The sequence below is a fragment of the Solenopsis invicta genome, chromosome 3 (genome assembly GCF_016802725.1).
Source record: "Solenopsis invicta isolate M01_SB chromosome 3, UNIL_Sinv_3.0, whole genome shotgun sequence".
NCBI classification, from domain to species: domain Eukaryota; kingdom Metazoa; phylum Arthropoda; class Insecta; order Hymenoptera; family Formicidae; genus Solenopsis; species Solenopsis invicta.
Window position 1 is genome coordinate 29,348,825 of NC_052666.1, and position 18,643 is coordinate 29,367,467.

The window sequence follows — 18,643 nt, forward strand, 5'->3', positions numbered from 1 at the left end:
TCTAATCGTATGCAAATATTTGTTTAGGCTTTACTTGTACAAAGTGTGGCACTGTAAATAACTCAAATGACATCAACTTCTTTAATAGATAGCTCTTAGAGTCACCTTTCCAACAATATACGATTCGCCATGGTATCTGCCAATGTCAACATACTTAAACAAGAGTAACACCATCTCTTCAAAAAGAGCAAAACCTTTTGCGTTCGCCTAATAATTAATAAAAATATTTTGCACGTCGTGTATTTTATTTATCGGCAAGCCTATCAAATATGATGAAGTACGTACTGTCCAATAACTGTATATCATAAAAACACAAACATAAAGAAAATATTAGAGGTTTTCCGTTTAAACCTCATTCGCACGTTGGAAGCCGTTGTGATAGGAGGCCAATGCCAAACCGACAGTTATAGTTCAATTTATCTTCTCAGCCAAACCGTAAGTATTAGCATACTGTTCCACATTCATTTCAAGCAAAATTGAGTTGTTGAAATTTATGATTTTGTTAAGCAATTATCTAAACGGACAACATAATTTCATTGACTTCTTGATAATTCTCTCAAATAATTATTGTATTGAACTCAACAGATTCTCGCAATGTAACGAAGTTAGTCACGAAATTTTACACACAGCTGACCCAAAATTCAAATGATTTCTGCATATTTCCGTTATATATAAAATATATAATATATATAACATAAAATAAAAATGTAAAATAATATAATATAAAATTCGAATTAACAAATTTGCAAATTTCAATATAGTATACATTAAATTCGACTCTTTCACTATTAAGATTAATTCCAATTTATTTGGGTAATTTAAATATTCAGGCTTGAGTAACTATTGATTATTAGAAAGCAGTTATTAGAATATTTAAATATCAGTATAGAATCCAAATTTATTGTATCATTTATTTATTATTAATAATTTTTTTTTAAGATTGAGAAAGAAAAAGGGAGAGAGAGATTTTTAAAAAATATATATCCTATCACATTTATATCAGACACATTCAGATTATCGTTTAAAGGTAAACTGTGCGGATTAAGCCACGAAATACATTTTTGCGCCGCTATATGTCGCACACTTCTATCAGAGCTATTCGAGTTTTAACTGTACCTAAAATTTGTTATCAATTGCGATATCAAATTATGTATTTTACTTCAATCGATTCAAAATTTTAATAAAATTTTTTTATTTTTAAAAATTTCAGTAAAAATGATTTATTGTAAATATATTGGATTTATAAATATATAGTTCATGCAATTATTATAAAATTTTATTAGTTTACTAATTGCAAAATCAAGAATAAGTCTTTTTTTTAGTTTTCTTTGACTCAAATATATTTGATTTAAATAATTTTTTTATTTTCAGTAGACTTTGATTAGTAGTTTATCTCATTTAATTTCATTATTTATATTTCATTAATTTTACTTTATTTTTTATTTTGGTGCAAATTTTTGTCAGTATAAGCTTTTTTTTTTATTTGGTGCGAATATGACACTATCGATTTCATACGTGAAGGCGAGGCGCGTCTAAAAAACATCGTAAAGACAAAACAAACTTTCTAAGATATCTTTACCAAACCAACTTTTAAAACATCTTATCAAAAGACATCTACAGATTTTTTGAAAAATTATCTAAAAATTATAATCGATCTCTTATAATTTTTTTGAAAAATGTATAGTTATTTACATTATCAGCTGTGTAACATTTATTGATTAAAATATATAACATGGCCAATCTGGATAACACAGCTTACATATAGTGAATGCTTTCCATTTAGTGAGACAAGTCAACAATAAATATCATTTTATCTTTCTTGGCATTCAATGAGTAACAAAAACAAAATAATGTTGTATCAACTTATGCTATTAAATAGAAAGTATTTATGCGACTCTTTCAAATCGCAAAACTGTAAATTTTAATTAATGATAAATTAAGTAAAATTTGTTAATGAGTACGAGTATAAACCGTAAAAATGTTATATGATTGACAGACTTTTTCTGATATTTCTATAAAACAATTTTGAAATTTTCAGACATCTTTTAGACAACTTTAAAACTCGGTATTAATATTGACATAAAATATTTATTATAATTGTATTAAAAAGATTCACATGATATGACATTTTAAGTATAAAAGAAGTTTAAAATATTTTTAAAAACATATAACTTTTAAAGCGCTTATCTTAACTTTGTCTTTATTGAAACATGTTTTATACAATTTTATTTTTTCGTTGCATGATATCACAGTGGGAAAATGATGATTTCAGTTGTACTATGTGCTTAGTGGTATTTAACGACGTTTAACCAGACACACACACACAATTTGGACATTATTATTATATAAACTCGTATCCTGGTTACACACGAGTGATTTAGAAACTTGAGGTCATCAAGCATTTGTCGTGATGAAGGATAATTGAGCTGCTAATATAAAGATATATATCATATTCGACAATTCTCATTAATTGAGAGTTTTCCTCATTCTTACACTTAGTACAGGTTGTTACTAAAATATTTGAACACACTTGCAATGCCGGCGGTTCTTGAATTATAAATAACGTAGTCATAGGAAAATAAAATTTAGGGAGACGTACGAAATCGATGATGCACCTTGAAAACTCTTGTAATAGATTTGACAATTCGTGTTACTTAATTCGTTTAAGACTTAAAAAAAACCAAATTGTATCATTAAAACGCTGTAAGAACACAATGACCGCATCGTTCCTTCGATTAACATGCGGTGGTCAACAAATTTGTGACAATTAAGCCACTTAATGCAGATGACACACGTGGAAATGTCTAAGACATGTACGTCGTTGCATTTGGCTTCGCATACTCGTAAATATTTTTCAGAGACTAAGTTAATTGGGGTTAATGGAGAAACAACTGTGCTGCAGCATTTTGTACATTTGATAATCAAATGCACATAGTATTAATGCATAATTTAGAATTAAATGGTACACTTTTCCAGGAAGTATAAGAAAATTAATTAGTTATTCTTTACAATTGATTTTAAAATTTAGTTAATTCTTTGACGATGCAAAATTTTCCTATTAAAAAATTTATTACAATAATTAATATTAATATCTTTTAAGATAACATAAGAAAGTATTATAGTTTTTACTTTATTTTATATAAGATAATATATAATAATTTTTTAATATGAAAGAGGCTAGATAATCAAATCAACAAATTGTGTCTTAAATAATCATCTTTAAATCTTTCATAACAAAAACTTATTTTATACTGCAATTGTAATATATTTATATAACTTTTGTTAAAATATTGTGCGTATCTCAATTTTACGCTATCGTAATTCAATTTTATAAAATTTAAAAAATTACAATAATTAAATAATGACACAAAAGCCGATTTTAATACTCTCAGTATATTATACAATAGGTATAACAAAACATAAGCGTGAAAAAATTGTAATTTAATTTGCAATTTTTATTATTTACATAATTAACAACCAAATAATAACTGAAAATAAAATATTAAAAATATAGGAATACATACGTTATTAAACGTACACTTTGGTTCTAAAATATTCTTATTAAATATTTGTGCGCTTTTATTTGAAATATAGTATTCATGTATTTCTACGTAATCCTTTTATCGGAAAAATCCAGTGTAATTTTCGGATGCGCTTTATTTCTGAAAAAAAAATGGTTTCATTTCAAAAGATCAATCAGATTTCTCTACAAAAAAATTTCTCTTTCTTCATATTATAAAGTAAAGATCATTCAAAATTAAACGAGGAATAAACTTATATCACTTTTTTATATGTCTAAAGTTTAATTAGCAGTAGAAATTCTATTTTTACTTAAAACTTCGAAACATTCATGGTATCTTTCCAAGAGGATTTCTGTGTCTGATTATATAAGATATTTTAAAAGGCTAGTTTAAAATTTTGCAGATTTACAACGCTTATTAAATCGGGTAAATATGTTAACAATCGTCAACAAGATTTGTAATATTCAGTAAAACAAAACAAAAATTCTTAATTAACCTCAAGTTCTCAAACCGATTCTTTTATAGTAAACAATGATTTTCTATTACGTAAGTTATAAAAATAATTATTGATAATTGCACAAAATTATTTTATTATTTTATTTTAATCTCTTGTAAAAGGCTTTTTGTGCATCGTTTTTTCATTTCAACACACGTTTGCCATCGTTAGATCTCGTATTAAAAAAAATAACGTGCAGTAAATGTATCTCTATTAGCACAATTATGCACGTGATTTCTTTGTTAGAAAGATGTAACGGTGTTATTTAGATTTATTTCTAAAATTACCTGGCAAAGTACTATCTTGATTATCGTATGTCTATTGTGCTCAATAAATCTAGTACTTACATATCAGAATAATGAGACATTGTGATAGGATAATTTTTTCTGTCCTTTTCATATCGTAATAAATAACGAATGGCCATAGACAGATAACATTATCGAAATTACAATTATAATATAGCAAAATATAAAATTGTTTATTACTTCAAAATAATATTTTGATTTGCAAATTAATATTCTGCAATCAATATTCTGAATTATTTTGTTGAAACACTTGGCATTATTTCTTTACGTCTCTTTTGGATACAGTTAAATCTTTTAAATGCGAGAGCACTATCACAGAATACGTATTGAAACAGCCAAACGCTTCATTAAGATATAAAAATTAAGTTAGATATTTTTATTGAATAGTGTCACGTCGAGCTTTTTCAGCGGAATTGCGAAACGCTTTCCCAAAGTATTGTTATAAATAAGGCTAATTAATGTATCACTTCCTGCAACGCCAGCGATTTGTGTACATAATCATTGAACATTTTACATATTACACATTTCAAATAAAACTTACAATTTAAAATTTCTTCTTCAAATATCTATTGTATAATTGTAATAACTATTACAATTAAATAATCACAAAAATTACGTGCTAATTAATAAAATAATTTGTCAAAAATCATTTTTTTACAACATATGCGTAAGTCCATACTAACTATTATATATTTTGTTTCTATAGAAAATTTCTTCATTTTATACGAAATAAAGAAATCTTCTATAGATACTCATACGTGTATTGAAAAGTTTGGAAAAAGGAGCACAAAGTATTAAAAATGCAACTAAAGCGAAGAGACCCGTAATTAATATTCCACGATTAACTTTCCGATCCTGGAAGATACCACTGGAAGTGGTCTTACTTCTATCACCGCGCGCGTAAAATTGCAGGTTGCAAACTCGATGTGTTTTTCTGCTGTGTCCTATGTAACGGCGCCGCGTCCCGACGTGACGTTTGGCGCCGGCATCCCTTCTCTTCGGTGGAGAACAAGCGACTTGAAAGACTTTTCTTAACTCGCGTCTCCGAGTATACGGTAGTCGTTACGCTTGAGTCGTCGGTTTCACACGATTTGCAAACGAGAATAAGATCGAGCACATTTTCTAATAAAGCCCGCGTTGACGCGACATTACGCGAGTGCGCGAATTTCGATTTTGTGAGCCAACCAGCGGAATTCTGAGTAAGCAAAGTTTGAATTTATGCGCTGCATCGTTCACAGTCAATACATGTTAACGTATGTAATACAAGTCAAAACTTTTTTTCTTTCTTATCTTGCCGATGTCCGATAAGTTTAGATCATCTAGAAAATTTTAGATATTTTTAAATTCTATTAATTAAATTGCTGTTAATAATATTATCAAAATATATGTTCATCGCACACAATTTTGGATACTGTAAGAAAATAAAAAAATTGATTTTACATTATATAATTGATTATTGAAATCTGATTTTCACGCGTACGTACCGTTTTGCAACTCGCGTGAATTTTAATAAAAGATTCCCCAATATATCTTGAAAAAAAAAAATCTTTTCTTTATAAAACACGTGTCTAGAAAGAGCGCGCATTTATTACAATTTTGAAATTGTCTCGGCATTATAATATATAACATCTTTCAAATAAGAATAAAAATTCTGTTAAAGCCTACCTGAAACTGACGAAAGGATTCAATATTCATTTACGTCTTCAACGCTCGCAACAAATTCCTTCCTCGAATTGTTTGTAACTGATCGTGGAGGAATGCACATAATTTGAAAATTACAGCCGCGGGGGCTCTTGTAACCTTACCAGTCTAAAAAAAACATGCAAACTACACAGATTAAGAGTGTCTGCAAAAATTTGCTGAAAATTGCAAATTTTTGTGATTACATATCACCTGTGATTTCCGCACGTGAATCATAATTAGGCCGCAGACATGATAACAGTAATAACGCGGTAATAACAGCGAAAGAAAAGTTGTATGCCTGTGAGAGGAGTCATTTGAACGCTGGCATTTTCTCTGTGCCCTTCACTACGGAGTTTGCTCCTTCTTTTCCATTTCTGTTTTTCTTTCACTCTGTTTAGGTTCAACGTCCTGTCATTCGGCGTTAACCATAAAAATATTGCCACTGACCGTCGCTCCTCGAGAGCGTAATTTTTGCGAGACACTTTAAATGCGCGCGCGCGTCATTGATTGTCGCAATATATCAACATTATCGCAACGTAAGATATAAAATTAAGGTTACAGTATTACCATACAAAATTTATTCGCTCAAACGCTACGTGATACAACTATGTAGAGTTATAAAACTAATATCATTAGAGTGAATATGAACAAAGTTCGTGCCAAAAGTGCGCTTTCTAATTATGTAAACCGTAGCTGTTGATTTCTTTATTTTCCATGCTAATGTGTACTTATGTCATAACTTATCTGTGACACCTGAGGAAAACTGGAAATTATCTTTGCGATTCGAATGAGATAAAAAGCAATGCGTAATACAAGGCTAGTAATTACTCACTGTAAGTGTGTATGCATATGCATGGTTTAAGGATGTCATCAGTTCTGAGATTTCTGTTCCATTAGAAAAATCAAAATGTGGATACAATTGCAATAAATAATAATTAAGTTGCAAGTTATAAGCATTTATAACTTACAACTTTGATTCACGCGCCGATTACCATTCGGTACTTTTATGACGTAAAGTCTTTTGTTAAGACTCAAATGCAACTTCCAATAATTAGAATGGTATTAATGATTAATTTAATATTATAATAAAAATTAATGTGAATACGTAGAAGTTGTCGAGACTTTTTTTCCATTTTTTTATTTAGCTCTTAAAATAATATTAACGTCCTCTCCTATTAATTATTATTAATGGTTACTTGTTTACTTACTTTATAATATGAAATCTAGTTAGCTTTATTATACCTAATCGAGGAATGTCCGTTCATGCGAAAAATAATTTCTTGTTGAACTGTAAGTAGGAGAGATAGAAGAAGTAGGCGAGTAGGTGAAAGGAAGAGAAAAACGATTAGAAAGAGGAAAATACGATCACACCACTATGTACGTGTATACATGAATTGTCCACCTTATTTATCAAAAAATTAATTGCATACGGATAACTGTTTGTAATAACCTATGTCTTCAACTTGCAATTTAAGTAATTTTACTATTCAATGTTACAGATATCCGAATAGAGAAAAAAAATAAAGACTTGGTGGAACGTGGAAGAAGAGTGATATGAAGAAAACGAAAATCAACTCTTCCGAATATGGTACGTTTCTTAATAATAAATTAAATTAAAGCGATCATCAATATTACAAAATCCGATAGAAATAAGTATTTTATTCACCTGCGTATTATATTAATTGAATCAATATCGAATTAATATCGAATTAAATAGACTGAGCAGTTTAAGGAAGCGAATAAAAAACAAAATTATTTTTAGTTCATTTTTTAATTCACTTTATGGTCCTAAGCAATATCGTGAGCTCGCTGCGTTTTTGTTTATTATTTATTTTTGACATTTTATTATCTTCGTTCTTGCATTTTTTCACAAAATGCTTTGATATCTTTCCATGTTTTACATAAAACAATTCTTTTTCATCGTATTAAAAAAAAAAAGAGTTTTATCATTATACACGCGAGTCACATTGTACTAGAAACATTGGTCTTCAATTTTCTTTTTAAATCTGTATTAAACGTAAAAAAATAGTTTTTAAACATTTATTTACGTTTAAAAAAAAAAAAAGAAATAAGGATTAAAACATTTAAAACGCGTTTTTCTGAACATTTGTTTTAAGCTATAATAAATTTTTAAATCACACAGTAATATTAACAAATACACGAAACATGGAAAACTGCTAAATGATAACACTCCTGTTTTCGCAAAGCAAAAGTTCTAAATTTAGTTGAAAATTTCTTATCCTTAAAATTCGAGTCATTTATTTCGGCACGTATATATGTAACAACGTTAGGATAAATCTGTATCGCACGACGGAGACATGGCAGCTTGAAAGGCAGCAAGACTGACCTTTCGAGTCGCCGAAGAAGGATGTCGATGTAAGTCGGAGCGCCCGAGATCGAAGGTTGTCTTCTTGATGTCTCGAGGTTAGCATGCATTTTATGGTTTACATGCACTCTCTAGCGTTTTTCCTTCTGGCGAACTGGTTTCGTCGTCATTCACGTTGCAATACATAATAATGTATATATTTATTACTACATATATCGATCCTACTGTCATGTCATAGACCGATATTTACAGTCCATTCTTATATTTAAGACCGACTCAAGCACTGACTTAAGATGTCGTAAACCAATCACAGAGCCTCGTATAAGCATCTTAAGGTAGTCTTGAAAGAAGAACGGACAATGAATATCAACTGGAAAGTGTTTGTCAATAATATTTATGTCAGTTGTTGTGAGATAAGTTTTATATGCTGCAAATTCATATACCTAGCAACACACATGTAATAATATATAAAGTTATTATAGAAAAAAGAAATATTCGTTAATTTTTTACGATTTGTTCCTTCGTCGATTTCGATTTTTTTATTTTTTAATTAGTTATACCCACAGATTATGAATAAATTATTACCGCACATTTTGTGTACATGACACAACGATTTGACATCAATATGATATCAAGAAAATTATTTGATGCTCAAATTTCATTATTCAAAAATATTCATAAGAGAGAAAGAAAGAGCATAGTTTAACTTATAAATATTAATGAATGATTTGTCATGAACAAGCGAGGTTAAATCTCTTTATTACGCAGCTGTTGTGTCTAACAATTGTAATTACGAGTACAATTGATGATTTAATTTCAATTCTCTGAACAGGAAATTCGCAAATTGTTTTCCTCATCTATGAACTAATAGACTTGTCTTTTTAATTCTTGTTAGATTTTCTATGTAAATACACGATCGTCTTCATAATACATCACCACATTTGCGTGTTACTGTTTTCTGGAAATCATTAGATACATGTAATGACTCTATATATGTATATATATATATATATTTTTTTTTTTTTCATAAATTAATTGTGTAAATAAAATCCGTATGACAAGCAAATACGTTTTGTACACGTATTTCTAATGCCGATGTATTTCTGTTATTCAATCAATCTGACCAATCCGGAATTGAAGTGTTTGAACAACCGTGACACAAATTTCTATTACTCTCGTTAAGTAAAAATATCCGTGTAAAGAGAAACAGATTTTCTCTTAAAGAAATGAAGAAGAATTTTATTTTTCAAATTAAATTTTACGATTTTAGATAAAATACATTTTTACAGCTGAATGTGTTTCATGTATTTGCATATAAATATTACAGTATCACTACGTTAAGTACAATTATTAAGATTAAAATTATAATTTTATGTTAATTTCACGCACAAAAATTTTTTGACGTGAAAGTTTTTATAACTGTACATAATCCAATATTGGATTTTATAACGCATCTCTTTTTTATGAAACTCGATAAATAATTGAATTATCAAATGCCGTAGTGTGTTGATGGCGCCCGATTATACAAAATTGATTGAGAAGCTGTAAATTAACTTCACCATTGTATAATGCAAAGAATTTGTAATTAAAATTAAGTATAAATAATCAGCGTAATTACAATGTGCAAATACAATGCGCAAAAAATTTTTTTTAAAGTGTACCACAGAGATAGCAATGCGGTAGCCAAATTTTTCAGGTATAACGTTTTATCACAAAAAATGGGACATGGTTAATAATTGTATTAAGCTTCATCGTTATTTGTCGTCATCGTTAGAACTACTATAATAATTTATGTGTAATTTATTTGTACATCGAAAGAACGATTTTGTCAAGTAATCTAAAATTTTAGCTGGATACAGATTTGAAAACAATTGTGATACATCAAAGTAATCACGTTGAATTATCAAACTGGTTGCTAAAGTGTTAAAACTTTTTGCGACATTGCTTATCATTGCTCGAACACAAGTCATAATTATTTTAATGGCCCAACAAAACTATTTTCAGATCTGGGCTCACCTAGACTTTTACTCAACAACATCGTTCTTTCCGCGTACACGTAAAAATAATAATTCTTTCTGGAAGAATACACAAACGAGACCGAGGTAGAATTAGTAAGAATTTAAGAACTCTTAATTAATAAATGTGAGTTACAGAAATAAAAAGAGTGTTCCCTTAAATTGCAGCACATGTGAATGCCAAGCAAATTCCTAACGGTAAGGATGATCACGTCGATTCTGACACAAATGTGGACGCCGTGCAGATCGCGATCGGCAATCTCGGCAGGTGGCAAATCGTCGTATGCCTGGCGATTTCTTTGGTCAAATTTCCGGTAGCGTGGCATCAGCTAGCGATCGTTTTTATGGCGCCTCATCAAGATTATAATTGCACGGAGCCTGCTATTGCGGAGGAATACTCCAAGGACCAATGCACAGCCAATCTTAACAACACATTGGTAAAATGTACAGAATGGGAATATGACAGAAAAATATTTCCCGAGACCATCATATCGCAGGTAAATATATCATGAACGTGAAAATCATTGTTTTACTATAAAAATCATACTCGTAAAATTTATAAAATGCGGTCGTGCACGAGCGACGAGAAATTTCTTTTATTCATTTAAAAATTAAAAATTATTTAGACAAATAAACAAACTGTTATCGTTTCAGTGGAATCTAGTCTGTGATCGAACGCACTATGCGAATATTCAACAGTCCATCCTTATGTTCGGAGTGCTTCTCGGAAACATAATCTTCGGCAGTTTAGCAGACAGGCGAGTGCACGTATTATCGCATATATGATTACAACTCGTATAACCATAAAACAGTTACGACGAAATGAAAGGTATATGAATATTTACAGATATGGCAGGAAAACGCCGCTGATGGTTTCTGTTATTCTTCAACTTTTGTCAGGTATTGGATGCGCCGTGGTACCTTGGTTTTATGCATTACTGCTGATGAAGTTGTTAAGTGCCTTAGCTACCGGAGGCACAATGGTTACTAGTTACGTTATTTGTAAGTGATTTTTTATTTACGAATATAAGAAGCTATTGACATACATTAAAAGCGTAATCGAAGGAAAGAGTTTCGATAACTTTGAATAGAATAAAATAAAATCGTTATTTTTGTATAAAAATTAGTGCCACGTTTAAAATGTCAATTTAAATGTTGTATTAAAATAAATTTCTTTATTAATAAAATAAATCTATTATAAACGTTATTTTCAATCTTTCAGGTATGGAAATAGTAGGTACACAATGGCGTGTCGCCATCACCGTTTTATATCAAATTCCGTTCAGTTTAGGCCACATGTCGCTAGCAGGACTTGCGTTCTGGTTTCGACATTGGCAACAACTACAGATTGCCATCACACTTCCATCTATTGTTCTTTTAAGTTATTGGTGGATAGTACCTGAATCACCCAGGTGGTTATTAGCTATGGGAAAACAGAAAGAGGCATGCGAAATATTGCAGAAGGCGGTCAATATTAATAAAGTGGAAAATTTAGACATTCCCGAAGTAGTGAGAAAACATTGTTTGCATCAAGTAAGAGTTTCTTTTCATCGAGATATTTTGACAAATATATACAGGTATCTTTCTACTTACGGCTACTTCGATTTACGCAATTTCGAACTTACGACCGTGCTATTGACTAAAAATGAACTAATGAATTATAACAAAGCTCGTTAAGTATTCGATAATCAGCGATTACAAATAAAATATTTTCGAATAAAAGTACGAGCTAATCTGGTTTGTTATTTTTAAATAAAATGTTTTCATAAATTTTTTTTAGTATTTTCAATAATGAAATAAATATTAAGTTATTAATTTCTAATACTAAATGTTATTTAGAAAGTTATATTTTTAAGAAAAAAACGTTTCTTAATCACTTGTTAAAATTAAATTGTGTTTAAATTAAATATTAATTTTATAATAGTAAATATATTAAAGGATACAATCTTAAAAAATTTTTGGTTTGTTAGATCTTAAATAGAGCCCTAAGATTGTTTTTATTATTTATCAGTAATAAAATTATTATTTTGCATAATGTTTTATTTGTATAAAAAAGAATTTACATAAATTATTTGTATTATTTATATAAAATAGTACTAAAAATATATCGCTTTAATCGATGCACTTGACGCTGTATTGCTATTCGACTTGTGATTTACGAATCTCGAAACACCATAAGTAAAGGAATACTTGTATTTGTACTCTATAGGTCCATGCACACAAATGTATGTAATATAATTATTATTAAAGAATTAAAACAAAATTTTTTACACGATTTAGATTATATATATATATTAACTCCATTTAACTTAACATTCGCTTTTGTATTTTAGAATCTCAAAAAGTCTACGCTGGATTACAAGGCTTCGTTTGTCGACTTGTTTCGTACGCCAAACATGCGAATCAAGTCACTTTCTATTTTCTTCAACTGGATCGTTTGCGGAATGGGTTTGTTTGGCATATCGCAGTACATTGGCCAGGTCGGTGGCGATATTTTCATTAATTTCGCAGTGTCCGGTGCCATACAGATTCCTGGCAATTTCGTCGCTTGGTGGGCAATGAATACATTAGGTCGACGGATTACCCTGATTTGCAGCAATTCTATAAGTGGCGTAGCATGCCTATTCTTAATCGTCGTCTCAGACGGTAAGAAATCTCATTGCATGCGTACAAGGCATTGTTTTATAAATATGTTTTCGCAACGTTCCCCCTTGTTTTCGAACGCTTAATGTGGAACGAGTTTTGCGCAAAAATGATTCTTATTATATCTACTGTGTCTTAGTAATACGATTGTGATAACTATGAATCACTCAAGTACACCAGTGCATTGGTAATTCATTCATTTGCCGTAGATATGGCATGGTTAAGACTGCTCTTGGTATGCCTCGCTATTGTCGGCATGTCGGTGTCGTTTACAACAGTATATCTTTTCTCCGGAGAACTGTTTCCTACAGTCGTGAGGAACATCGGAATCGGCGCGAGTAGTATGTGTGCTAGAGTAGGCTCTATCGTGGCACCCTTCGTAGTATCTTTGGTAAGTTAAATTAGATACGTTTAATTAGGCACGTTTAATTAAATTGTAGAAATAGATGTTAACATCTCTCTCTCTCTCTCTCTCTCTCTCTCCTTTCCCGTTTGCATAAAAATTTAAATTAAATTGTTACCATAGTTTTAGCTAAGCACCTGAAAGTTGTCAGCTGCTAATAAGTTTTCTAGATTACCAATCGTAGATATTATTGCAGAATTACATCGAAACATGGCTACCACCAACTATATTCGGAATTTTGCCTCTAATTGGATCCGCATTGTGCCTATTATTGCCGGAAACTGCCGAATGTACATTACCGGAAACGCTTCAAGATGGCGAAGAATTTGGAAAGTAAGTAATCAAATGTGCGTTTTCGTACAGATACCTGATTTTCTTTTGTACAAAAAAAAATTTTTTTAGTACTTTATTTATATATATATATATATTACCAATTTCTATACATAAGCATATCTATACATTCTATGTAAATGAGTATTGATTTCTTTGTGCATTATCCATTTCCAAAAAATCTCGTTGTATTTTATAAATAATGCAAATAGAACAATAACGCACGACAAAATTCGTGATATTTGGGACATTTAGCTCTTTGCATTTTTTTATACCTGAATTACTTAAAAAAATAACTTAATATATACTCGTATATAGAATACAAATATAAATTTTCTGCAATTTATATCCAAATGTGATTTGAATATGGTCTAAATTATAAAATATATTGCTATTTTATATGCAGGAAGCGTAAGTTGAAAGAAAAACGTGGAGATTGCGAAGCAGAAGCGACATTCTAAAGAAAATCTACCGTTACAATGAAGTGTTAAATATTTCAAAAAAAGCACGTCCACGCGCGAACACACACACACACGTATGTACGCACATTGTATCAAATTATGCCAAGTGACTCGAGTGTTAATCGCGCCGTTGAATCAAGTGTTAGTATGAAGCAAACTGTGTGCGCATATTTAGAAATTCTATTTATTATATTATTTTTATAATGTTAACAAAATTACCTCTATAATCATTCATCTTGTTTCTGGCTCATATTTTTCATAATATTATAATTTAGAACTGATATATATATTATATAGAGAAAATAAATATAATAAACAATATTTTTAGAAAAATATGTGACTCTATCACTGTACTTTGCAAGAAATTCAAAAACAAAGTTTAGCAGCAAGTATTAATTTTTACTGCCAAGCAAATATATGATGATTATTAAGTAAGATGTACTGGACTCGCCGAATGTACTGGATTGGAACAAAAGGTTGCAGCGTTGTTTAAGTAAAATTCAAAGACAGTGTTTAAATATTTGTACATAGATTTATTTAACTACGTATGTGCCACTACTTTTGTTCCAATCTAATATATATAAATAAAAATTCTCTTTTGTAAGAAAAATGTATTTTTTATTTATTAAAAATATTTGGTATAACTCAAAGTCGATAGCATTTTGTTTTCCTTTATTCTTCAAACGTATTGTAATCGTTGTTCTTTCACAAATTATATCATAGTGTTATATCATGTATGTAAATATCTAATAATAATTAGTATTACCAATCATTTCTATTTTTTTTTCTACCGAAATATTATTCGCCCGCGAAACTTTAAACCTAACTTGTATAACATGTAAAATAATTTTGGTATATCATACATCATTGTACTCATTAGAAAAAACGCTACAACTTTTATCATATAGAAATATTCACTTCACCATGCAAAAGTTATACAAGCCTCTTCGTTCTGTAACATAGATAATTTCTTTAAGTGTGTTCACAATAAAGTTTAGCTCAAGCCATTTAATTTGATATTACATTTATTGGATGGCTAACTGGGAGGGCCCCAACTGCCTATAGCGTCGATAGCCAACACACGTTTGCCTACAAATCTTTCGTACACAAAATCTTTTATCCACAAAATCGATCGCACACAAAAATTTTTGCCTACAGTTCGATAGCCTACAAGGTCTATTGCGCACAAATATAAAATTGAGAAACGAATGTACGTTTGCACATGACATTATTGCGCACAAGTCACATAGGGGGTGAGTCGTAGGCCTACCTCCTTGCACTCCCCTCCGTGTGTGTGTGTGTGTGTATCAAAGTATATTATACTTATTATTATACTCAAAAGTTAAGTTAAAATAATTCTTATTTTAAGTTATTTTAACTTAACTTTTGAAAATAACTCTTATTTTAAGTTATTTTAACTTAACTTTTGAGTTATTTTAACATAAAATTTAGAGTGGACTTTCTGGTATATTTTATTTTTTATTGTGTAAGTAACATAAGTCAATAAATAAAAATAAACTTTTTTTAACGTAACAAGTCAATAAAATAAACAGTTTTTAAAAATTCAATATTTTAATATTTTTAACATTTTTTTTCTAATAGTCATTTTCTTAATTTTAATTTTTTCTATGGCTTTGTTTATTCTTTTTTCGTACCATACATGACGTAATTTATCCATATTACTCTGTAATACAAAAAGTGTTGTAAGAATTTAAGTTTTATCAACCGTAAAGATTGTCCGATATAACTTGCAACTTATCTGTCCGATAGAACACGAACAACACGCAACAAAAAATTGGCTGTTATTTGCGTATTAGTAAGCCTAAGAGATTTATAGCCTATAATTTAAAGGATAATAAACGTTGTTTCTAGCAATAAAGTAAAAACCTACTTATACTTACTTTCAGACAAGCTACAACAGTCAGAAATTATCTTTGTTCATTGAAAACAGCTGTATACAATACAAAATTTATTGTAACTTGTCAATACTACTACCGTTTGTTCTAATATGATATCAGCCGCACCCCCCTTTGTCAGTCAACACGATTGTTTCACTGACGTTGTCTTCAGAAGCAATGCCTTGAAATAATTTTTGTTCGATACTACCCGCTGTCCGGTACTGCCCGACTTTCCCCTAATCTTTGCGTAATATTTTTACGTAATTTTGAAAAGTATGATAAATATTGAATTTTTAACTGTAGTCTAACATAATTGTCCTAACGATCTTTTTCATCTTAGAGACATTTTATGGCAATTTTGTCTGTGACGTTAAGAGACGTCAGGGGAAAAATCCCTTAAGGGTTGCAGCGCAAAAATCGAAACCGCGTGGATGTGGAAGGGCATAAATCGTAGATTAATCGTACATAATTGTTTCAACGATCCCTTTCATTTTAAAGGCATTTTATGAAACTTTTGTCTCTGACGTCAAGGGAGAAGTACCTTAGGGGTGACAGCGCAAAAATCCAAAATACTCTGAAATGAGAGCGCATAAATAGCGCATAAATCCTGTATATTTCATTTTTTGGAATTGTTATTAACCGGTGGGGGGTGGAGGGGGGGGGCTTCCTGGCAGCCTACTGAGCCCGCCACAAAAAATATTTTTTTTTGGCTAAACGGAATGAACGCAAAATTTTTAACTTGTGCTAAAAGAGAAACATAAAATTAAGCATTTAAAATTTATATTTTCTGATTAAATCTAACTGATAATCAATTATCGCATTACAACTAACAAGGGGTACTTGCCAGCAGCGACATCGCCGATTTTAATAATATTTTATGGATGTGCAGTAATCACTCACGCGGTACTACAGTAAAGCCGTAAGTTGCGATATTTAGGTATTCTCGAGAAAATGACGATTAAATATTTCCAGCATCTATAGCACTGTTACAGAAGAACGGTACTATAGGACTTTACCGTTACGTAAAAATAAGTGTTTCTATACACCTACAACGATCTCCGAGTAAAACGGTTGTGCTTTTGTTATTTGTTTTGTCCAGACCTTATTGTTAGCTTGTATACAAAACTCCTTGTCTAACGAAAAAATTGATAATAACGACATAATCTCAACACAGTCGTATTTCGAGTTAAACTTGTTCCCACAAACATGTATTTCGCAAAAAATATTCGTGCTTATTTATTGACAATATGGATATTCCAGGAGTGTCAATGAGCGCTAGTTCAAATGAAGAACAACGAAAAGATTTCTTCTGTAACGATATTATAAGTGCTGTAAATATTTAATCGTGATTTTTTCGAGAATGCCTAAACTTACAGCTTTACTGTAGTAATGAGTGAATATCACACACTCATAAAATTTTATTAAAATCGATGATGTACCGTTGGCAGGTTTCCCTTGTAAGTAGAATAAAAAGATAAAAGTTAAGACTGCACACTTCTCATTCACTTACGTATTATAAGAATATGCCACGTTTATAGTTATCATCTAATTTATTGCGGGCAATATTTAAGTGCAATATTACCCATTTTATTGCATTTGAATTGCATTCGTTCGCATAAATCAACTCGCATCTAGCTATTGTTAAACATTCCTGAAGTAGTCACAAAATGTTCATGAAATTAAAAAGTAACATTTTAAGAATGTTACGGCCCATCTCGAAATACTTAAAGAATGTAAAAGCAATCTTCAAATGTCAGTAAAATTTTGAATTTTTCAAGAATATTTAAAGGACATATGGAATAATTTTTATGTATTCGGAGAATGTTCCGTATGTTTCAAAAAATTGTCATTCTCTCAGAAATCTACTCTTTCTGAATTAACTTTCAACAAAACTAAACGAAATTGTACTGTCAAATACATTTCATTTACTTTCATGTTGAAGCTCAATTTTGGAGATTCACCTACGAGAAATACTTTCGTTAGGATACGGACTATATCTATCCTATATGCAGAAAATAACGCGTTACTTACAACGCCGTTTCAGTTATTAATTTCTTTTTAGTAACATTTTGGACATTTTCCAAATAACGTAATTATATGTTTTTAGTAACAGTAATAAATTTAAGGATTACTTTTGACGCTTTGAGCATTGATGATAATTATTAGTAACATAATTTCCATTGTGTATTTAATCGTCAGTATTTATATATAGTCTGTTGTTATATTTAAGATCAAGAGACGCGGTAATGTCTCGCGCCAAATGAACACGTAGCAAGAGAGACCGCGTCTCTTTACGCGAACCAGCGATTTCCGAGTACCGGAGATTATCAGAGTAACGGTTGAATCCATCAAGTTCTAAGTAGTCTCAAACGATAACTTGGGTACGAATTGTACAATATTATCTTAACCCAGATAACAAAATATCCGTAAAACATTATTATATCTTTTTAAAGTGTTTTATGGACATTTTTAAGAGATACTATTGGGGTAAGTTAAGTTTTAAGATAATGTAAATCAATCGCTTATTGTCACATACATTTTAAGAATGATTTTAAGTCTGAA

The 18,643-nt window shown here is 30.2% G+C and overlaps 1 protein-coding gene across 7 annotated transcripts; it reads left to right on the plus strand.

Annotated features, from left to right (window-relative positions):
• The first annotated feature begins 393 nt into the window (after positions 1–393).
• LOC105199429 (organic cation transporter protein) lies at positions 394–14,833 on the plus strand. Of its 7 annotated transcripts, none has more exons than XM_026133895.2 (11): positions 5,357–5,521; positions 7,505–7,593; positions 8,297–8,429; positions 10,515–10,843; positions 11,001–11,104; positions 11,194–11,348; positions 11,569–11,879; positions 12,680–12,992; positions 13,199–13,380; positions 13,589–13,725; positions 14,129–14,833. In XM_026133895.2, exons 3-11 carry the CDS (start codon positions 8,420–8,422, stop codon positions 14,181–14,183), a joined length of 1,596 nt encoding a protein of 531 aa, XP_025989680.1. In that variant the 5' UTR covers positions 5,357–5,521; positions 7,505–7,593; positions 8,297–8,419; the 3' UTR covers positions 14,184–14,833. The 7 variants fall into 7 exon arrangements, with proteins under 7 accessions (XP_039302729.1, XP_025989680.1, XP_025989678.1 ...); XM_026133893.2 differs by lacking the exon at positions 8,297–8,429 and adding an exon at positions 7,301–7,382 and having other exon boundaries at positions 5,358–5,521; XM_026133894.2 differs by lacking the exon at positions 8,297–8,429 and adding an exon at positions 7,304–7,382 and having other exon boundaries at positions 5,358–5,521.
• The last annotated feature ends 3,810 nt before the right edge of the window (positions 14,834–18,643 follow it).